The following is a 24,292-nucleotide window of genomic DNA, read 5'->3' as shown; positions in this document are numbered from 1 at the left end:
CTGGGCAGGGTCATTGGAAGTGCTTTTTGGCTTGGTGGAGCTGCTGCTTGACTTCTAAGGTCAAGGTGGTCTAGCCCCTTCACTTCTCCAAAATAAAAGGCAGGCATCTACCTTCCTGGCAGGGTTGTTGGGAGTTGGCTCTGAAGCTAGGCAGGAAGACCAGTAGTGTAGGCACTCAGGCTAGATTGTACTTCCCACTGTCTTTTTTTTTTTTTTTTTTTTTTTTTTTTTTTTTTTGAGATGGAGTCTTGCTCTGTCGCCCAGGCTGGAGTGTAGTGGCACAATCTCGGCTCACTGCAACCTCTGCCTCCCGAGTTCAAGCAATTCTCCTGTGTCAGCCTCGCGAGTAGTTGGGATTACAGGCGTGAGCCACCATGCCCAGCTAATTTTTGTATTTTTTGTAGAGACAGGGTTTCACAGGCTGGTCTTGAACTCAGCGACCTCAAGTGATCCACCCACCTCAGCCTCCCAAAGTGCTGGGATTACAGGCATGAGCCACCACACCCAGCCCCCACTGTGCAAATTTTGAAGGTCACCAGCTCAGCCTTGCAGGTGGGCTATGAGGTTGGCTGATATCTTTGATCAGGCACCTCAGCCAAGCAGGAACACAGAGGTCCACCAGTATCTGCATGCTGTTCACTACCTCTGCTTCCTTTCTTTGTTTCTACCTGATTCCAGGCAGTCTAGCCATGTGGTTTCCCCTAGTGCTTCTCATGAGATGAGACCGGACTGGGCTTCCTGGGAAGCATCTTGGAATGCTAGGGAAACTGGATCTGGTTTTCTTTTCCCCCTGTATAAACTGTTGGCCTAGGGAATTCTTCATCTGGCATTATGTCAACTTGGGGGAAGGGAGTGAGCAATATAGTCAAAGTGAGACTGTTCTTACCCTTTGAATTCAGATTTCATTAAGCTTTATGGACCATACTAGTGTCTCAGACTAGTTTCTAAGTGTTGGGGTTTTCAAAAAGATGTTCTAGTCTGTGGAGTTGCTAGCTGAACTTTCTATGAAAGCAAGTGGAGGCTGAGACTTCCTACTCTGCCGTCTTGCTCTGTTTTTTATTTTCTCTTACATGGACTTTTAAAAGAGTTGGCTAGTCTCCTACTTGTAGTCTCATCGACATTGCCCCATCTCCAAACCTTCTACATACTGCTTTCAAAGTTGTCTAAGAGAGGACAGTGGTTCTTAAACTTCAGCATTCCTAAAAATCACCTGGACAGCATGTTAAAACAGATTGCGGGCTCCATGTAGTTTCTTACTCAGCAGGTGTGGAGTAGGGCTTGAAAATGTCCATTTTTAACAAGTTTCCAGTTAAGTGATGCTGATGCTGCTGACCTAGAGATTACTTTGGGAACTACAACCCATTGGATCGTAAGTTATTCTTAGCTTAAAATCTTTCATTAGCTATCTTCTGTCTACAAAAGTCCCAAGACATCTGTCAGCTTATTTGAAGTACTTATGAAAAGTGCACTTTATTGGGCTTCACACTCAAGATTCTTAATAGATCTGATATCTATTACATATCTCATACATATTTCTATTAATGAACACCTTTGTGTGACAATTGGTTTACTTGTCTGTCTTCTATTAGTTAATGAACTCGAACATCACTATCTCCAGCACCAGTGTTTGGCATATAATTGCCCAGTACATAGAAATGAGATGCCTGGCTAGCTCAGTTAATAGAAATTTTAAAAAAAATTAATTAAAAAAAAAAGGGAGAAACGGCAGAACAGGTGGCAGTGGTGGTGACTGATAGGGACAGGAAGGAAAGGAGGATCAGGAATATAAACATGGAATCAGAGTAAATAGGATATTGAGGAAAACTTCTGTCATGCTCATTCCTGTGAACTGCCCTCCTCTATTCATTTATTTACCCACCTTAGACCACCCAGACTAGTCAAGTATCTTCTTTCCTTTTCCAGTATCCAAGTCCACCCAACTGAACTTTTGCTAAAGCATGCTTTCCACAAACATTTTTAACTTCCCAACAAAGAATTACAAAAAAGGTCATTATTTAATGATTACACATTTTTCCACTATCACTGAGCAAATATGGTGTCCCTTCTGTTACATGAACTATAATAGGATATCCAGGTAACTAGTAATTTTTCTCTCTTCCATGAACATGGCCCCTACAAAAACAAAACAAACAAAAACAAAAACAAAAAAACAGCTGGAATGTGTAGAACACATTGAACTAAACGGTCTTATGCCCCTTATGCTGCCATATCTGGAGGTGAGGGTAGGAGGAACTTTGCAATTCCATTAGCCAAAATTTATTTTTATTTATTTCTTATATCCATTTATTTATTTAGCCAAGCCAGTATCTGGTTCTGTGCTATTCCCTTAGGACAGGACCAAGACAGATCAAGCCAGAAGGGGCATCATATCAGTTTATAAGACTGGTCTGTTATCTCTAATCAGGGTTATCTGGGTTACTTTTCCAAGCTACAGCCAACTTGGGGCAATTTTGATGAGATATCTCTGTGCCCATGCCACCCATTTTGCTCTAAACTACTGAGTAATCTCATCAAAATGTTTGCTGCCAAGAGAAGCATACTTTAAGATCCTATGGAAAGCATAGAGATGGCAGATTCCCTATCCTTCTCACCCCTACCTCAAGAACCACTATATTTAGGCTGAACTACTTTAAAAAGCAACTAACTAATATACTTATTTTTGTGCTATTCTTCCAATATACCAACAGTGCCCTTGCTGCTACTGTAACATGGCATTCTCCCCAAAGCTATTTATATGATTCAGTCTTGCTTTTGCTTTTGCTCAAAAATCATCTCCTCAAAGATGCCTTCTAGCAGTGCCATTCTTACCACTATTTCCTTGCCCTGATTTCCCTTTGTTGCACTTATCACTACTACCAGGGAATGTTATATTATACATAAATTTATTTGCTGTATTTTCTGCACCACCTAACTCCCCCATCCTCATGCATATTTTAAGCTCTGTGGAGGTAGGACCTTTGCATTTCTTATTCACTGCTATATCCCCAGGGCCTAGTGTAGTGTCTAGTGGTTAATATATCTTTGTTGAATGGTTGAACAGACTCAGACTGAATGCCAAATAATGTTAACTTAAAAAAAAGTATACGCATCAAAATATTTAAGGAAACAATTATTAATTTAAACATAAACTGATATTGGGTACCTTGGTTTTATACACACTCCTCACAATGCTTCCTTTGGTGAAACCTTTCAGAACTCTTCTGCAAGAATTATTTTCAGAGCCAGCTTGTGAACTACATGATTGGTCTTTTTACTTCATAAGTCTTATTTTGTCTCACCAGAAGTTTCAGAGTGTAACAAACCAAACTCAGCACAGAAAACATAAGACAATATAGTTTAGATTCTCTAAGACAAGGTCTCATAAATTTAGATGACAAGTGACAATATCAATGGACTAAGTATATCACCTCCCATAACCTAAAGGGCTAATACTCATAAACATAAAAGTTCTGGAGTATGAAATTTAAAACACAAATTTTGGATATAAATTATCTGAATACAAAGCTGTAGGTAATTCTTATCTTTCACTTCTCCTCGTAACTCCAAACATAATGCCACTGTAGGTGGGTTGCTGCTAGACTACATCCAAGATTGTTCAGCTGAGGACTTGCCCATTCTCCCAGTTACCTGGAATTTTCAACCTTCCGATACTCTAGCCAACAAGGCATTTGCACTCAGCTGCTTCTACTGATCTAGCCACACATCATCTCCTTCATGAATGCGGGCAGTCTAAAGACTTCCTGTCTTGTAAAGTATTGTTTCAAACAACTAAAAGGAAAATCTTTGGAAGCAGAAGTGGAAAAACAGGAAAAGTGGCAGCAAAACCCTGAGCCTCAGGATAGTAGCTTATTCAAAAGTATATTTACACGTCACAGGGTAAAATAGACCAGCTGAGTCCCTATCTTAGAAAGGAAGCCTACTGCTTCCTCCTAGTAGGCAACAAAGAGAACCCCACCTAGGACTTTAACCCACTCTTTTCCCGATGTATTCCAATACTATTAGCCAGCTGAACTAAAAGAGAATGGGTGCTGGTAGGCAACTCCACTGATCTCCCTTTCTTTAGCAATAATTACTGGCCAGCTGAGGGCTAAAGATAATGAAGATTGAAAGAAAAGCAGACATACCAAAGGTACTGTGTCAAGTAATACATGAGATGTGTTCATAAACGAATGAGTTATTCCAGAGCCATACAAACAAATCAATCTCTTTACTGGACAGGCATACCTCTCATATGTATATTATTCAAATATACTAACACATGAAAGATCACATCACCTTGTTTACGGATACATTTAATATCCCTTACCCTTCCCGACTTTCAAAACATAATAGTATACAAAATATAAAATATCTTAAATATTTATAAAAATCACAAGAAAAAAATAGAACGTATGAAAATATTTTTATCTGAGTTCTCCCTCATTGTTGAGAGGCAGCTTAGTTTGCCTTGAGTTCATAACTGTTGAGTGGGTAGGAGTATGCCCTGCCTAATACTATTCTGTCCCGGAGAAGTTTAAATAAAACATAGTAGTTGCAGAAGAGGATGAGAGCCATGGAAAGTGTGTGGTTCCACTTCTCCGACCGCAGCAAGGAATAGAGCTGATAGAAGACGACACTGCCCTCAATAAGGATAAGCAGATTTAACAGCCTTAATGGTCGATGAAATAAGAACTGTAAGGAAGTTAAAAAAGCAAAACGTTATTTCATAGAAAAGTAATGGCTGTAGTTATTCTTGCATTTATTTTTCTAAAATAATTTAATATTTACAGGTTCCCATATATAATAACAAATAGATCTGTTTATTTACTATCAGGCTATTTCTTGCTATAAAGACTGAAACATTTTCCTTTTTGCCCAAGAAATAATGAAATAAGTTTTATTTCAATGCCCCTGAGACACGAAAAGAGATTATGCCCAAAAGAAAACTACTTATAAACATTTTTCTTAGACTGTATCTTAGGTATAGATTTTATTTAGGGTAAACACGAAAGTATATTTATCTAAGACAGAGGTGGATAAAGGACCAAATAGGAAATATTTTAGGCTTTGTAAGTCAAGAGGCAAAAGTTAAGGATATTACATAGGTACTTATGTAACCACTTAAAAATGTAAAAAACATTCTTGGCTTGTAAACTAAGACATAAATACCAACACTAGAGAAGTTTGGGGAAAAGAGAGGTTACAAATCAAATATCAATATAATAGTTTTTTAATTTTTCCTTAAACTGTTTACCCACCATGGTCACTTACTGAAATCCTCTACACCATATACCTGTGTGTTTAATTACTGATTTTCTTCTGGATATTGAGAAGTAGGGTACACAAAGACAGGATAAGGAGGAAGGAAAAATGAGTCAGAATTAGACTAAAAATAGGGCTTACTACTACTATATTTACTCCCACTAAATTCTCCACTCTAAAAGGCTAAATTCTGGTTTTCTAATACAAAGTTAAGAATACAAACATATAGGCCACAAGTTGTAAAGGAACATTAACAGTTCAGTTTAACCAGTCTAATCCTAAATCTAGATGAAGACAAACAGTACAGTAACAGCAGTGATCAGATCTAAAAGAACTAATTTAAATGGAACTTAGATCTCAGAGCTTACACCTCAGAATGAAGCCAAATTATCCTGACAGCTTTAAGTTTCCAGGTTCAAGAGGAAGAAAATGTTTAACCTGGAGTCTGACAGCGATAGGTAATAGGCACATTTTAAATGACTGTTTTGAAACTTCGGTGTGCCTAAGAATCATTTCCAAATCCACAAATGCTGCCAATTCCTGGGATCATCCAGAGATTCTGGTTCAGAAGTCTGATATAGGGGCCCTGAATCACTTTTTAAAAATAGTGGGCCAGGTGGCCCATGGATCACTTGGAGAAGCACTGATTTAACTATCTATCCAGTCCTGCAAAATCAGTAATAAATCAACTTGCCTAATCTTCTTTCCATGGATTCCATCTGATTTTTCAGCTGTCCAAAGCTAGCAAGGAAAATACCTAATTTTCACGCAGAAAATTCTAATGAACTATTTGGCTATCACAGGTCTCAAGGAGATAGCAAGGACCAACAGAAGTCATTAATGGCCTAGAGAATTCAGCTGGCTGAATTAAATATTCTATACAGAAATCAAATGCTCATGTACTTGTGACTTAAGTCCTTTCCTCCACCTTAAGGCATTTCCACTGGCGTCAAGAAGGAGATGCCTGTCATTTTCTCATTCAAGGGCCTTTCACCTTCCCCATGTTCCTCCCAACCTGCCCCACCCTGCATTCCCCTACCATGGTATTTATAAGCATCATGCCTGGTGCAAGTTCCCAATATTTAATTGAAGTGTCCCTCAGTAACAAACACCTGCAGAACCAGAAAGTCCATGTACCCCCCTCACAGGAACTGGGAAGGACTGAGGGAGAAAGAGATGCAAGTATTTTTAAAAGATCTTCAATTCTTGTTTAGAATATGATCCCCTTTCAAAAGCAACGCACTGCACTATGGGCATTTTTACTATAAACAGTCCCCCACAGGCACCTAGTTTTCCCCACTCGCATTGGTCAGCTGGTCTTTCTTTTATAAGTATATACTTTTGCCTTGTACAGATAATTTCTGGAAGGCTGAAAGACCAAATAGATCATAACCAAAGGGATGAGTTCAATGGAACAGAAGCTGGATATAGTGAGTTTCTATTGCTTTTTCCTTTTTTAACTTTTAAGCTTTTTTCCTTTTGATGGCATTTATCTGACTTCCAAAGGGGAAGCTAAAGCCTTTTTAAAGAAACAACATATATGACAAATACCTAAAAATAAAACCACCACACTATTAATATATTAAATGTCACTTATGGATACACAGATACAGTATATCTTAACAATACCACTAAACCAAACTCTTACAAAACAAAAATGGTAAGATGAAAAAGGAGTCTTAGATAGCTGCCTACTTGTTTCAAGTAATACTAGATTCAACAAATACCAATGTAACTACAGAAACCAGCTAAGCCACTAAAACTGGAATAATGGTATATGATCTTCAATCTGCCCTTCAGAAGACATTTCCAAAGTACAGGGACCACTGTTACGCTAGTGGCAATAATTACCTTGTAATAATTTCCTAGTATGTGCTATACACTATGCTACATGCTTCCACACAGGTGGCCTCCTAACACTTACCCCTAAGCTTATGTTTGAAAATAAATAAGTGGTACTTGCATAAAAGCGGGCATGGGATACATCTGAAGGCACTGCCACGTTGTAAGGCCCCATGGCTCTATATAAACATCTGCTGTGCCGCACCAGCACCCCTTGAGGCCATATTGTATTTTCTGACCAACTAAGGGAGAAAGAAATGCAATGTTAGCATATTGGCAATTACAGATAAGATAGTATCTGCCAAGGCCAGCTGTATTTTAATGGAAGGAATTAAACAATCAAGGCTTCATCTGCCTGAAAATACAGTAATTACTGAAAATACAGTAATTCCATGGTCAAACTGGAGTAGTTTTAGAAAGGATTTGTTACTTTAAATTCATTGCTATATAGTACACAGAGGTTGCAAAGAAGTACAGTTAACTCAGTGTCAAAGGACTTAAGAGGCTTAGAAGAATGAGCAGACATAAATGTGTAAGCCAGAAAATAGTGTGGCTATGAGTCACACTATGAGCCAGAAAATAGTGTGTAAGCAGGCAGACTGTCATCTCCATCCCAAGTGAGCAGTCTACTGGTGGAAATGCTAGAGGGAACAAACAAGAAGAGAAAGCTGATGGTAATAAGCGTAGTGGAGAAATTAGCACATTGTCAATCTAGCATGACATTTACTGCAGAATTACATCCCAAAAAACTATAGGAAATCAGTTTGCTTATCACACAATTCAAATACCTCACAACTGTAAGAAGGTATACAGTAGAACACAGCGACACATCTCACACACACACAGACTTTTCACTGCTTTTGTGGTTTATTTTTATAGGTTTCTCTGGGGGAAAAGAAGTTACAGAAGCAGCAGCTTCATTCTTTCCAGCACAATGGAGTTTGGGTGGGGACAGGGATCTTCAGGTTAAGCTTTTTTTAAAAAAATCTAAGTTAATTCATCTCTTCCTGATTTTGGAAAGGTTAGTTTCCTAGGGTAAGAACTGGGAGGCAGTTTAGATATGTTATTTAAAAAAAAAAAAAAAAAATTCTAGCACCCTGAAGCTTTCCCAGTTCAGAAAATGTTCCACCAGCCTTGCTGACACTTACCAGCATTAAAGTGATGATACACCTCATGGCCATGTGCCATCAGTAGCCTGAAGATGTACAGTACTAGTACTGTGGATTGTATTTTCAATTTTTATTGAAATCTGTCCTTTGCCCACAGTCGGGTTTCTTTTCAGCCTGGCCCAATCTCTTTCAGTTCCTGGGCTTGAAGGCCTGTGCTAATCTGTATCAGACATCAAGGCAGATAATTGAAGGGAGAACTCTCAGGGGGAGAGGGAAAGGGAAGGTCACCTCAATCTGTCCCACTTAACTAGGGAAAAATTTCTAGGAGATGAAATTTGTGAAATGTTCGAATTACAAAAGGGGGAAGATGAAGATGGTTTGGGTCTGAAAGAAAAGTATGATGAAGGACTCAGAAGTGACAGAATAAAACGGTCCTAATGTTAGCCATTTTGGATCACAGGAGCCATGTGGAGTAATGACTGATAAGGGGGACACAACGAGAAAAATTCTTCCAAAGAACTCACAGTCAGGCACAGTTCTCACTTAAACACAGGAGAAGCAGGGAAATATTCAGTAGAGAGTTTAGAAAGAAAATAATAGTAAAAAAGTACAGGTAAGGAAAATTACTAGAATAAAACTGCATGTATTAGAAAGAAAAAAATGAGAGAAGCATATTCCAGCTAAGTGTGAGATGAGTAGCTAGCAACTACTCAGCTGTGGCAATGAAGATGAGAAGACAAATCTTAAAGTCTTCTAAAGAGGAATAAAATATATGACTCTTTGCATTTGGGCAAAGGGGTAAGATTGAAAGAAAACTCCAATTGCATTGCTTGGGAGACAAATTATACACTCTAAGAGTGACTGGGCAGCTGAAAGGTAGAACGCATTTAAGAAGCTGGGGGTGGTGGTGGAAATGAGTTAATGTCCCTTGTATTCAGTTTAGCATGATGACAAGCATCCATGTAAGACAAAAACTAAAAATTAAATGTTCAAAGCCAAGAGCAAGAATGACATACAAAGCAAATAAACATGATCAGCAGCATGTAGGAAGTGTTACATGGTTTTACCCTCTAGCTTACTCACATGTGCTGGGGAGCATTGCTGTAGGACCCATGTTCCAGCTTCTGCCACTTGCCCAGGTGAGCAGCTGATTTATGTAGCAAATCACAGTATTTGGATGGCAACAGTTGCGTGGTGAGCATGACAAAAGCATTGATCCACACCATAATGAGGTGCTCGCATGACCAGCGCATGTCATAGTACTGGGTACTCTGGAAGAGATCAGAAGAGAGAGAAATGATACATGCACTGGTAAAAAGAGGCAGGGATGGGTGCGTGTACATATGCCCTGCAGACAAATGCCACACTGAATCACACATGCACTGGTGGTCCTGCTGTCCGTGCAGAAAGTTCAAGAGCAGAGTCCTCCACAATCCTTCAACCTGACTTTCTGGCTGTATGAGTTAGGGATGGGAGGGAGAGGCGATTATATTTTAAGTGTCTCCTTTCTAGAAGAACTGAGTGTTCTCTGAAGGACCATTCCGGCTGCAGAAGTACTTCTGAATGGGTAAAGAAAGGGCACTAAAATGTCCCAAAAGATTTTGGGCCCAAGTGACATCCAGACCATTTTTCTTTTCTATTGAAGTAAACTGAAGTTTAGATAAAGGTTAGATTAAATTCAAGGAAACTCCTGACAACCATGTTAAGATCAACCATAGTAGGCTGAGTTTTACTGAAACCTTGGTCCTCTTAAGCTACTACATACTGATTCTATTATAAGTACATTTTGATTCTCCCCAGAAACTAAAAATACTTAAAAAAAAAAAAAAAAAAAAAAAAAAAAAAAAGAGGGGACCACCACGGGTGCATCACATATATGGAAATACCTATCCGCCAACCAGGAGCGGTATTAGTGCACTCCAGATGCAGCCGAACTCCACCATCCAGGCTGCCAAAGGGGAGACAGAGAAAAGGGGGATTAAACAAGAAATACCCAGTTTATGTAATTCACACACAGATCCAGGAAGCACATAAAAGTAAGATAACCACTTACCTTCACAAAACACAGGGGGAGAAATGCAACATAGTAGGCACTGAAGAGGGAGTTGAAGAGAACCTCCTTGATTCTGTGGTTGAAATCTGCTTTCAGACATTCTACTTCATTGCGAATGAGGTCTGGAGATAGGGGACAACTGTGGGTGGGGATGGGTGTGGCATTATTAAACTGTTCTTTTAGAGACTCCAGCAACAAGGAGAGAAAGTCTTTGGATTTGGCCAAGCCTCCCACAGTCGAGGCACTTTCCTCTACTGCCTGGTGCTGAACCACATAGTTATAGTCTGTGAGAAGAAGGTGAGCTCTACTATCTTGATGAAAACAGCAAAGAGGAACATAAACACCAAACCTGTAAAACAAAGTGTGAAAATGAGACCCCAGATACCACCTTAAATCACACCTTATAACTTATGTCAATATAACTTACAACTTATGTCAATAAAATAGTCAGGACCCACAAGAGTAAACATAACTCAGGAGGGGCACTGCTGATAGTAAATTCATTATCTGGAGAGCTCTTCAATTTCTTTCCATAAAAGCCGTGTACATTCATTGTAGATTATAGAGAACCTACAGAAAACCACAATGGCAAAACACACATCACCTAGCAATACTCATTTTTATAACTAGATGCACATATTTCCAATATAAAGTTTCTAAACTTTATATATAGTTACATATGCTTTTTTCCTTTTATGTTTGGCCTCATACAGTACAATGTGTTTTGTATCCTGCTGTTTTAACTTTGCATGTGTGCATGTGTGTGTACTGAGTATTTTCCATGTGCACTGAGTATTTTCTCAAGTCTAAATATTTTTCTATGGCAATTTTTAAAGATACAATAGTATTCTCATATAGAGATGCCATAATTTACCCATTTCTCTCTTGCTGGAAACTTAGGCTGTTTCTTATTTTCCACTACTATAAATAACAATGTGATAAGGATTTTCCTAACACGTGTTTACATTTGGTCATTTTAGTACAGCTTGTCCTTCACTTCAAATGTCCCCTTCTTAGTAGGGGACCCTCCTGCCTCCCTACTGTATCACTCATCCCACTCCCACAGGCGACCCTAGTTCTCCTTTCCTGCTTATTTTTCTCCACAGATCTTACCATGTTTATTCGATTTTTAACTCTGGGGCAGTTTTGGTGTTTTCTTTCTGAGTCATTCTAGAAGTACAAATGAATTTTTAAAAGTAAAATTACTTGGTTAAAGAAGTGAATTATTTTTGAGACTTTTGATAACTTCTTATAGTATTCCAACTGTTGGTTCCTTAAAATTTTTTTAAATACTTCAAGTCCTCATTAAGTAATTTCCACATTGTGACCTAGGTATTATAAATTAAATGCTCATTTCACGGACATAAATTCAGATATGAAAAATAGCAAATAAAAAGATATTTAGGGCCAGCCACAGTCCCTCATGCCTATAATCCCAGCACTTTGAGAGGCCAAGGCAAGTGGGTCACCTGAGGTCAAGAGTTCAAGACCAGCCTGGTGAACATGGTGAAACCCTGTCTCTACTAATAATACAAAAATTAGCTGGGTGTGGTGGCGCGTGCCTGTAATCCCAGCTACTCGGAGGCTGAGGCAGGAGAATCACTTGAACCTTGGAGGTGGAGACTGCAGTGAGCCAAGATCACACCACTGCACTCCAGCCTGGGCGACAAGAGCGAAACTCCTTCTCAAAAAAAAAAAAAAAGAAAGATATTTAGTTATACATTTTATTACAAACTGAACAAATGACACTTATCCATAGTTTTCTACACAGGGAGAAAAGATGTTACTTGTAACTAATTAAGAACATTCTTAGCATTAGCTCTGGGATCCACTGTGAATGTGCCCTTGGGAGGACATGAGTGGGTAGGGGTAGAAGTATTAATTCTAATTTTTTTTTGTTTTTGAGACGGAGTCTCACTCTGTCGCCCAGGCTGAAGTGCAGTGGTTCCATCTCGGCTCACTGCAAGCTCCACCACCCTTTTCACGCCATTCTCCTGCCTCAGCCTCCTGAGTAGCTGGGATTACAGGCGCCTGCCACCATGCCTGCCACCACGCCCGCCACCACGCCCGGATAATTTTTAAAAATTTTTTTAGTAGAGACAGGGTTTCATCATGTTAGCCAGGATGGTCTCAATCTCCTTACCTCATGATCAGCCCACCTCAGCCTCCCAAAGTGCTGGGATTACAGGCATGAGCCACCACACCTGGCCTAATTCTAATTTTCATTTATTTATTTATTTTGAGAGAAGGTCTTACTCTGTCGCCCAGACTGGAGTATAGTAGCGAGATTATGGCTCACTGAAGCCTCAACTTCTTGGGCTCAGGCAATTCTCCTGCCTCAGCCTGCCAAGTAGCTAGGACTACAGGCGCATGCCACTACATGCAGCTAATTATTTTATTTTTGGTATAAACAGGGTCTCCCTATGTTGCTCAATCTGTTCTTGAACTCCTGTGCTCAAGTGATCCTACCGCCTGGGCCTTGCAAAGTGCTGGGATTACAGGTGTGAGCCCCCACACCCAGTCAGAAATAGAAGTATTAGACAAAAAAACTCTCATATGTGCATATTTGTGATGGCTACAGCAGGTCATCATAAGTTCAATACTGCCAAAACACAAGCTGCATGTGTAGGTGTAGGGATGGGGATAAGAGGCGGAGTGTGTGGTAGATTGCAATGATGGTCCCAATTCTTTACCCTTCTTTGTAGTCTCATTGCCACATAACTGCATGGCCCTCATTCTATGGGTGAGGCCACCTGCCCTATCCCCATACTGGGCTCTACAATGGAGGGCTTTGTAAGGTAAATAAAATAATTAATTAAAGGATTTTAAAGAGGGTTAGTAACATGATTAAATTTCCCATTGTGAAAATCATTCTAGCTACAATAAAAATGAAATGGAGGGGAACAAGAATGGATTATCAGAAGACCAGAAGAAGGTTAATAATGCAATAGTAAAAACTATGGAGAGCACTGGACCCAATTCAAGACACACTTAGGAACCACAACTGTTAGACTTTAGACTAATTTACCCTAATGAGAAACTATTTGAGAACCGAAGGGGGAAAAAGCGAGGCAGAAAAGGGCCTCTTTCTTATTTTAACCTATGAATAAACAGGAAATTAAATATGTTGCTATTGTCATAATCTAGTATTTTAAATTTCTCACACTTTCAATTTTTAAATTGAAGTTTAGATAAAAGGTAGATTATACAACTTCTTAAAAGTAAAGAAGGCTAACACAGGCAGACCTCATTTTATTGCATTTCACTTCATTGCACGTCCCAGACACATTATTATAAACTGAAGGTTTGTGGCAACCCTGCATCAAGCATATCTGGGGGTACCATTTTCCAAAGTGCTCACTTTGTGTCTCTGTCATATTTTGAGAATTCTCCCAATATTTCAAACTTTTTCATTACTATTACATCTGTTATGCGAAATGTGATCTTTGATATTACTACTGTAATTGTTTTGGGGTACTACAAACTGCACCCATATGAGATAGCAAACTTAATGGATGAAAGTGTGTGCTCACTGCTCCATCAATGAGCCATTCCCCTCTCCCTCTCCCTCACGTCAGGCCTCCCTATTCCCTAAAACACAAGAATATTGAAATTAGGCCAACTAATAACCCTAAATGGCCTCCGAGTGTTCAAATCCTACCACCTTTAAGAATTATGCAAAATCTACTCTGTCAATGCTCTAGAAATAGAACAACATGATCTGGATGACAGGACATCTGTTTATAGCATGGTTTACTAATAAGCTCACTGTTGAACCTACTGCTTAGAAAAAAGATACCCTTAAAAATATTATGTACGGCTGGGTGTGGTGGCTCAAGCCTATAATCCCAGCACTTTGGGAGCCTGAGGCAGGACAATCACTTGAACCTGGGAGGCAGAGGTTGCAGTGAGCCGAGATCATGCCACTGCATTCCAGCCTGGGCAACAGAGCGAGACTCCATCTCAAAAAAAAGATACTTACTTACTGCTCACTGACAATGCACCTAGTCACCAAAGGCTCTGATGGAGATTGTTTTTATGCCTGTTAACATAGCATCCATTCTGCAGCCATGGATCAAGAAGTAATTCTGATTTTGAAATCTTATTATTTAAGAAATACGTTTTGTAAGGCAAAACATATTTCTGCATTAAATAGAGATTCCTCCAATGGATCTGGGCAAAGTAAACTGAAAACCATCTGGAAAGAATTCACCATGCTAAATGCCATTGAGAACATCTGTGATTTATGAGAGGAGGTCAAAATATCAACATGAGCAAATCTGGAGGAAGTTGGTTCCTACCCTCATAGATGACTGAGAGGTTCAAGACTTCACTGGAGAAAGTAACTGCAAATGTGGTAGGAAAAGTAACTAGAATTAGAAGTGGAGCCTGGACCGGGTGCAGTGGCTCACGCCTATAATCCCAGCACTTTGGGAAGCCAAGAAGGCTGGATCACTTGAGCCTAGGAGTTCGACACCAGCCTAGGCAACATAGCAAAACCCCACCTCTACAAAAAAATAAAAATAAAAAAATTAGCCAGGCGTGATGGCACACACCTGCAGTCCCAGCTATGTGAGAGGCTGAGGTGGGAGGATCACCTGAGCTCAGGACAGATGTTGCAGTGAGCTGTGATCATACCACTGCACTCAAACTTGGGCGACAGAGTGAGACCCTGTTTAGAAAAAAAAAAAAAAAGTGAAGACTGAAGATGTGGCTGTACTCTCTCACGATCAAACTTAAACAGATGAGGAGCTGCTTCTTATGGATAAGAAAGTTGTTTCTTCAGATAAAATCTATTTCTGGTAAAGATGCTGTGAACACTGTTGAAATGACAACAAAGAATTTAGAATATTATATAAACTTAATAGTTGTTACAGCAGTAGCAGGGTTTGAGAGAAATTACTTCAATGTTGAAAGAAGTTCCACTGTGGGTAAAGTATCATCTATCAAACACATCACATGCTACAGAGGTATGTTTCATGAAAGGAAGTGTCAACTGATGTGGCAAACTTCAGTGTTGTCTTATTTTAAGAAAGTGACAAAGCCATCCCAACCTTCAGCAACCACCACCCTGATCAGTCAGCAGCCATCAACACTGAGGCAAGCCTCTCTACCAGCAAGAAGATTACAACTCATTGAAGGCTTAAATGCTCATCAGCATCTTTTAGCAATCACGTATTTTTTAATTAAGATATGTACTTTTAAAAGACATAATGCTATTGTGCACTTAATAGAATATAGATAGTGTAAAGCTGGGCATGTTGGCTCACCTCTGTAATCCCAGCACTTTAGGAGGCCAAGGCAAGAGGATCTTAAGCCAGGAGTTCAAGACCAGCCTGGGTAACAAAACGAGACCCAATTTCTACAAAAAATCTAAAAATTAGCCAAGCACGGTAGCACACGCCTACAGTCCCAGTCCCCTAGGACTGCTTGAGTCCAGGAGGGCAAGGCTGCAGTGAGCTGTGATTGCACCACTGTACTCCAGCCTGGGCAACAGAGCAAGACCTTGTCTCAAAAAATAAAATAAAATAAAATAGACTACAGTATAGTGAACACATAACTTTCATATGCACTAGGAAATCAAAAAATTGACATGACTTGCTTTATTGCGATATTCGCTTCATTGCAGCAGTCTGGAACAGAACTTACAATATCTCTGAGGTATGCCTGTATGTTTAAAACTAAAATGTATTTAAATTACATAATTATTTCATTGTTTTAAGGGGTGTGGAGAGCCTCTAAGAATAAGTAAGTTTCTTTATATACTTAAATTGAAACAGAAAAGTTCGTTAGCCATCTTGATGATGGTAATCCTCTTAAACTTGGCCAAAATGTTCTTCAATATATCTATAATTAGCCTTTCAAATCAGATATGGTTAATCTTCTCATTCAACCAGTAAGGAGAATGACTAAACATTTATTTTCAACTCAAATAGTTGAAATATTAATCTATAAACATAGAAACAATTGATGTAAAATATATTCCTCATGTGAAATCAGTCAAGAAAAATGTTTGTAATAGATAACTCATTTGTAGAAAACAAGGGTAATATTAATGAATTCAGTTGATGAGTGACTTACATAACTGTTTAACCAATGTAATCAGACCTACCATAGTATAACCAATAGAAAGACTCTTCCTGTCATCTTTATTAGCACAATCTCTGATTATGACTTGATTTTATACTTTGTAATTACCCACATAAATTCACGCTAACACTTCAGCACCATAAATAATATAAAGCAATAATTCTCAAACTTGAGCATGCATCAGAATCACCTTGAGGGCTTGTTAAAACACAACTTGCTAGATCCTACTTTCCAGTTTCTATGTCAGTAGGTTTGGTGTAGATTCTGAGAATTTCTAACAAATTTGTAAGTGATGCTGATGCTGCTGTTCTAGAAACTACATTTTGAGAACTACTGATATAGTAATAAGCACTCTGGAATGAAAAAAAAAAAAAACTTACTCCTCAGCCTGGGCAACATGGTGAAATCCTGTCTCTACAGAAAAAAAAACAAAAACAAAACAAAACAAAAAAAACCCTGAAAAATTAGCAGGGCACGGTGGTGTGCACATGTAGTTCCAGCTATTTGGGAGGCTGAGGTGGGAGAATCGCTTGAGCCTGAGAGGTCAAGGCTGCAGTGAGCTGAGATTACTCCACTGCACTCCAGCCTGGATGACAGAGCAAAACCCTGTCTCAAAAAAAAAAAAAAGCAACCGTCTCTGGACAGTGGTGGGGTCTGATGGGAAAGTGGCATGACAGAATCTTGTTGAGTATGCATAACGCTCTGAACTCTTGATAGGGGATTAAGTCACACAGGTGTGTCCACATTTATCAAAACTCCATATACACAAGATTTGGGAATTTAATTTAATTAATTTATTTATTTATTTGAGACAGAGTCTTGCTCTTGTCGCCCAGTCTGGAGTTCAACGGCACAATCCCTGCTCACTGCAACCTCCATCTCCTGGGTTCAGGTGATTCTTCTACCTCAGCCTCCTGAGTAGCTGGGATTACAGACACACGCCACCACGCCCTGCTAATCTTTTTTAGTAGAGACGGGGTTTCGCCATGTTGGCCAGGCTGGTCTCAAACTCCTAACCTCAGGTGATCTGCCTGCCTCGGCCTCCCAAAGTGCTGGGATTACAGGCTTGAGCCACCGCGCCTGGCAGGAATTTTATTTATATGAATTTAACTTCAAAAGAAAAAAAAGCTGTAAACAAATATCGAGCTCTAGTTAATTATACATACATGCTGCAGTATTTAGGGGGAAGTAAACTGAGGTCTGAAATTTAACTTTGAAATGCATCAAAAGTAAGATGAACTAATGGATACAGGGATGGAGAGATGGACAGGTAAGTATTACTATAGTAAAGCATTAATAGGCAGAATCATCTAGGTGAGGATTACACTGGTGATAGCTGTAAAATTCTTTCAACCTTGTTGAATGTTTAAAAGTTTTTGTAATAAAATGTTAGTTACAATCATACTACATATACATGTCTACAGCACTTGAATATGGCATACAGTGGACCCTCTTACCTGCAGGAAGACATTCCAACACCCCAGTGGATGCCTAAAACCATGGATAGTACCAAACCCTACATACACTGTTTTTTCCTATACTATATATACATACATACAATAAAGTTTTAACTTATAAATTAGGTACAGTAAGAGATTTAATAATAAAATAGAACAATGATAACAACATACTGTTTACAATTTCATGGATAGAAGATTCATTCTTACAGTAAATCTTAGCAACCTCAGCATGATTTTTCATCTTTCCTTATTAAGTCAAGAACTTTCCCTTTTCACTTAAAAGGAAGCACTTTACAGCTTTCCTTTGGCATCCCTAATTGTGAGCATAACTACACTTTGGAGCCATATTAAGTAAAATAAAGGTCACGTGAACACAAGTCCTGTGACACCATGCCAGTCCATCTAATAACCAAGTCCGCTACTAAACAACTAATTGGCAGGTAGCATGCACAGCATGGACATGGTGGACAAAGAGATGATTCACATCCTGGTGGGACAAAGTGGGATGGCGAGAGATTTCACCATACTACTCAGAACAGCACACTATTTAAAACATAAATAGTGACAAATTATTTAAAACATAAATATATGACAAATTATTTAAAACATAATTTTAAATAATAATTTTATTTAAATAAATAATAAAATTATTATTTAAAATTATTTAAAACATAATTTGTCATATATTTCTGGAAATTTCTATTTAATGTTTCTGGACCTTGGTTGATCGCAGGTAACTGAAACTTCAGAAATCAAAACCATGGATAACGGAGGACTACTTATTGTTATTTTGTTACAGGAACCAGAAGATCAAAGTAATATGTCCAACTAAGAGTAAGACTGGTTTTCGAACCACTGCATTCATCTAAAATTAACTACCATTTGCCCAAATATAGACAGCAAGAGGGGCCTTTACTTGATGAAGAGAGATAATTAAAATATTCTCCACTGACAAGACAGCCCTACATTTCAGGTTCCCCAGGAGTAGTCCTGGTTTATGCCTGTTGTCCCAACTGCACTCCAGTTTAGAAAACAAATTGTATGTTCACCACGCTCATGGATTTCCCAATTTTCCAAATGCTTCATTTATATTTGAAGAATTTCATTTTTCACTCTTTTATAGTATCGTTTACATGACCAAAGTATTTCTTAAGATTTACTAATGAATGGTAAAACTGGAGTACTCACGGGTAGCCAAGGAAAAGGAGATTGAGGACTGAATGGCTTCGAAAGAGATTGACGAGGGTCCAACAAAGTACCCATCCACACAAAGTGAGTAGTACCAAGCGAGCTGATATCAGAACCATGTAGTGAATCATTGATGCTGCACCTGCCTTAGTAGCCTGAAAGTTTGGAAGAACCAAAAGGAACATTTTATAAATGATCTTCTTCAAAAGTAGTGTGATTCAAGTAAGAACTTAATAGGTTCAGTGGAAGCTAAAATGTGTCTTTAAAAAATGAAATAAAAGAAAAACTGCTCCATCCCACCTTATCTTCATAATAACTGAAAATTCAGACTTCTCCAGGCACAGCTGTTTCCTTCTTGCACCTGATAGTGCCATCTACAGACCTCTTTTAAGGTCTTATTATATCATCTTATTTGTTTACATTGAAGCTTCTCAAAGTATGTTCCACGAATCGTTTATTTTGTTCCATCAGAATGACCTGGGCTACTAATTGGACATGTAAACTCCTAACAACTTCCCTCTCCAGGGATAAGGAATAAAGTCAAGCAACCTATATTTTAACAACTTAACCAGTGATTTATTTATGTATTTATTTATTTATTTTTTAATTTTTTTTTTTTGTGACGAAGTCTCGCTCTGTTGCCGTCGCCCAGGCTGGAGTGCGGTGGCTCAATCTTGGCTCACTGCAACCTCCGCCTCCCGGGTTTAAGCGATTCTCCTACCTCAGCCTCTTGAGTAGCTGGGATTACAGGCATGCACCACCATGTCCAGCTAATTTTTGTATTTTTAGTAGAGACAGGGTTTTACCATGTTGACCAGGATTGGCTTGAACTCCTGACCTTATGATCCATCCACCTCCCAAAGTGCTGGGATTACAGGCGTAAGCGATTGTGCCCAGCCTGATTTTTTATGTACATAAACATGGAGAGCCACTAATTTATCTGTCTTACTTCCCACTAAACTAGAAGGACCTCAACAGCAGTAACGATATTTTTATTTTTCTTTGAATCCTCACCTCTAATCTGTTTGGTGAATTAATGTTTAATAAATGAGTGAAGTTTCAAAAAATAATCTAATCTTCTCTGACAGATCCCTATATAAATAAGTTTCTTTTTTAACTTTTGCAAACATGGAAATAATGCATAATCACTTCCAATTCTTTTTATCACAGCTATTCAAATATGCTTCTTCAATTGCAAATCTTTAAAACCGACTAACTATAGTAAGTACTTGTCATAACTTACTCTGCAATGCCATTTTCTTTCCAAATTAACTAGGGAGAAGAGAATGAGCAAAATGTAGGGGAAAATGGAGGATCCCCATAACCTCTAAGAGAGCAGTGTTGGAAACCAGAAAGGAGAAAAAAAATATCTAGAGTCAACAGTACATGGTAGGGGATAGGAGCTTTTCAGTTTCCTCCTACATATCCGTTTCTTAGTTTACAGATCATATTATGGAGTACCTATAACATATATGCAATATACTGTACACTGAATACCATATATATAGAGAGAGCATATATATGTAATATATAGTTACTTTAAAATGCAAAAAAGCAGTTAAATAAATGCCATAATGAACGGCTTAAGCCTCAAACTATGGCTCAAGCTGTTCTCAGCCATAGCCTGGCACATAGCTTCACATAACTCCCCTGATACATACCTTCATGCCAATTTACCTCACAAATCAAAGCTTAGTAAAGTTACTTAAGCTATTGGAGTTACTCCATTACCTCCTTTTCAAAAGTTCAGGGTTAGAAATAAAAAACACTGCTTCTGCCCAATGTCACCAGAACACAGAGCTTGGATTTGTTGATTAATTTTGCCTTATTCCAGAGCCCAAGCTGCTAATCACTGTGCTATATGTGACAGACCCTTTACCGGGTCCTAGAGGCACAGTGGTAACCAAGACAAACAAAACCCCTGTGTTGATGAAGCTGACTAACCAAGAAAAACAAATATTAAACTTATATCTAATCATTTTTATAATTGTAATGAGTGCTATAGGAAGAGTAGGCTGCTATGGAAAGTAAACAACAGGAGATCCTATTCTAGAGATAGCTTGTGTTAGTAAATGATATTTAAGCTGAGACCTAAAGGATAAGCAAGAGTTCGCTAGGTGAAGGGCAGAAAAATATTCGTAACATTATGTTAATTTTAAAGTACAGGATATGAAACTGTATACAAATAATTCTCAAATATATTAAAATAAATGTAAATATAAAATCTTCATATGCATACGAAGATCAGGAGAAAATACAGCAAAATGCAGTCTTTGGCCAGGTGAGGTGGCTCACACCTGTAAACCCAGCACTTTGGGAGGCAGAGGCAGGTGGATCACCTGAGGTCAGGAATTTGAGACCAGCTGGGCCAACATGGTGAAACCCGGTCTCTATTAAAAATACAAAAATTATCTGGGCATGGTGGTGGGCGCCTGTAATCTCAGCTACTTGGGAGGCTGAGGCAGGAGAATCACTTGAACCCAGGAAGCAGAGGTTGCAGTGAGTCAAGATCATGCCATTTACAGCCTGGGCAACAAGAGCAAAACTCCGTCTGCCCTCCATCCCGCAAAAAAAGTGGTCTTCAATAATGAGACTGTGAGCAATTTTTAAACGTCCTGCTTTATATTTTAGTGTTTTCCAAATTTTTTTCAATAAAATATACTACTTTCCTATTTAGAAAAACAATTTTTAAAAAGAAAGTTGCTTCAGGTTGGTAAAAGAACAGCTAAATTTATTTCTAATCTTGTGAAGCAAGTACGTAAGTAGAGTTAGCCTGGAGGTGAACAGGCAGAGCTGGCCTGGAGGTGAATAAACAGACTCTACCTACATGGAGAGGTAGTCCTCTCTGAATAGCATTTCTGTTTATGAATTAATTACCAGTAGCCTCTCCTTTAATATTATTGATCTTTCTCAGGGTAGGGACCCTTTCTGTGATATATGCAAACAAAGGAGGAAAACATATTTTAATGGAAGGAAGGAAAGATGATTTATGATAGGTTTTATCCATCTAATTTAGATACTTTAGGAAGAAAATCACTATACAGCTCTTATTTTAAATTTTTGAATAGGTAATACATTCACATCACTCAAAACACAAAACATGTAACAGTGCTTGTAGTGAAAAGCTTCCCACCTGCTGATCCTGTCTCCTAGCCACCAACTGTGCAACTGTTATTAGTTTGTGTGTCCTTCTGGAAACAATTTATTCATATATAAGCAAATATATTTTGTTCCCTCCTCCTAATTTATTTTTTTTTTTTTTTGAGATGGAGTCTTGCTCTGTTGCCCAGGCTGGAGTGCAGTGGCACGATCTCGGCTCACTTCAAGCTGCGCCTCCCGGGTTTATGCCATTCTCCTGCCTCAGCCTCTTGAGTAGCTGGGACTACAGGCGCCCGCCACCACACACGGCTAATTTTTTGTATTTTTAGTTTAACCGTGTTAGCCAGGATGGTCTCGATCTCCTGACCTCGTGATCCGCCCGCCTCGGCCTCCCAAAGTGCTGGGATTACGGGGGCGTAAGCCACCATGCCTGGCCACTCCTGTCTCATTTTAAACACTGTTCTGCACCTTGCTTTTTTCACTTAACACCCTGGAGGTCAATACATAAACACATCTTTATGTTTTCAATGGCTGTATGCTATTCCATTATGTAGATGTACCAAAATTATTTAAACATTTCCTTCCTGATGAAAATTAAGTTACAGAATTAAAACTTTGATAAAACTATGTTTAAATTTAGCTTAAGTATTCTGTTCCCATTAAAAACTGCAAGCCTTGGCCAGGCGTGGTGGCTCACGCCTGTAATACCAGCACTTTGGGAGGCCAAGGTGGGTGGATCATTTCAGATCAGAAGTTCGAGACCAGCCTGGCCAACATAGTGAAACCCTGTCTCTACTGAAAACACAAAAATTAGCTGGGTATGGTGGTGGGTGCCTGTAATCCCAGCTACTCAGGAGGGAGACTGAGGCAGGAGAACCACCTGAGCCTGGGAAGCAGAGGTTGCATAAGCTGAGATGGCGCCACTGCGCTCCCACTTCAACCTGGGTGACAGAGCGAGTCTCCATCTCAAAAAAAAAAAAAAAAAAAAAAATTGCAAGCCTATTCCAAGTAAGGCTATGCAAAAGCTGCTATACTACTTTTAGGCCATTCAAGTTATAATCTTTGCAGCAACAAGGTAGAAACCCCAGTTTTGAAGGGTTACACACGAACTGGGCATACTAACTGGACAGGTACAAGCAGCCATTTCCAAGTAACTGAAGGGATGAAACAGAATCATTTCCTATTTTAACAAATGAAAACATAAAATTCCATTGAGATCCTCTAAAGAAAGAACACGCTTTCTCAATATACTAAAAAGTGAGTTTCTATTTTCATCCTCTAAATAAAAACTCTGAAAGAAAAGATTATAAACAGACGTTCCTACTGTGAAAAACAAGCAATCCTACTACCCGTGCTTTTTGGTTAACTTCAAATGGTTTTCAGATCTTGGCTTAGTATTTCCAATTACTCTGCTTCCAGAAATAGGGCTCCTGAAAATCAGAGCTTACACACACAGACTTTCCACATATGTTTTGGGAAAAACAAGTTGACTCTCAATTATTTGTGATTATAGTAACTATTCATTTAAAATTTCACACTGAATTATAAATTCCAAGATTAAAATCATTAGCCACTTCAGCTAAATTAACATTTTTTGTTTTTGTAATCACAGGGCACAAGATAACAATATTTTAAGAAAGCACATTTCCCTGCCTCATTGGGATTTACAAATATATGAAAAATGAGGCTAGGCGCGGTGGCTCATGCCTATAATCCCAGCACTTTGGGAGGCTGAGGCAGGTGGATCACCTGAGGTCGGAAGTTCGAGACCAGCCTGACCAACATGGAGAAACTCCATCTCCACTAAAAATACAAAATTAGCCAGGCGTGCTGGTGCATGCCTGTAATCCCAGCTACTTGGGAGGCTGAGGCAGGAGAATCGCTTGTACCCAGGAAACAGAGGTTGTGGTGAGCCGAGATTGTGCCACTGCACTCCTGCCTTGGCAGTAAGAGCGAAACTCCATCTCAAAAGAAAAGAAAAGAAAAATGATACCAATGGCTAGCTCTGTCAACAACTTTTAATTTTTTTTTTTTTTTTTTTTTTTTTTTTTTGAGACAGAGTCTCGCTCTGTCGCCCAGGCTGGAGTGCAGTGGCTGGATCTCAGCTCACTGCAAGCTCCGCCTCTCGGGTTTACGCCATTCTCCTGCCTCAGCCTCCCGAGTAGCTGGGACTACAGGCACCCGCCACC

At 39.0% G+C, this 24,292-nt stretch overlaps 1 protein-coding gene across 4 annotated transcripts in view; it reads right to left on the bottom strand.

Annotated features, from left to right (window-relative positions):
* Positions 1-1,996: 1,996 nt before the first annotated feature.
* Positions 1,997-24,292, bottom strand: part of TMEM39A (transmembrane protein 39A) — a 37,261-nt gene continuing 14,965 nt past the window's right edge. For 3 of the 4 annotated variants that reach the window (XM_050778757.1, XM_050778759.1, XM_050778760.1), the window contains 5 exons: positions 19,005-19,159; positions 10,267-10,615; positions 9,297-9,484; positions 7,226-7,346; positions 1,997-4,692 (listed from right to left, as the gene is read on the bottom strand). In XM_050778757.1, the coding sequence (XP_050634714.1) occupies positions 4,459-4,692; positions 7,226-7,346; positions 9,297-9,484; positions 10,267-10,615; positions 19,005-19,159 (1,047 nt within the window). In that variant the 3' untranslated portion in view covers positions 1,997-4,458. Of the gene's footprint in view, positions 4,693-7,225; positions 7,347-8,252; positions 8,434-9,296; positions 9,485-10,266; positions 10,616-19,004; positions 19,160-24,292 lie in introns of those variants that run through there. The other variant, XR_007723187.1, reaches the window with a different exon arrangement.

Source organism: Macaca thibetana, chromosome 2 (genome assembly GCF_024542745.1).
Source record: "Macaca thibetana thibetana isolate TM-01 chromosome 2, ASM2454274v1, whole genome shotgun sequence".
NCBI lineage: Eukaryota > Metazoa > Chordata > Mammalia > Primates > Cercopithecidae > Macaca > Macaca thibetana.
This window is presented reverse-complemented; position numbering and strand designations above follow the sequence as displayed.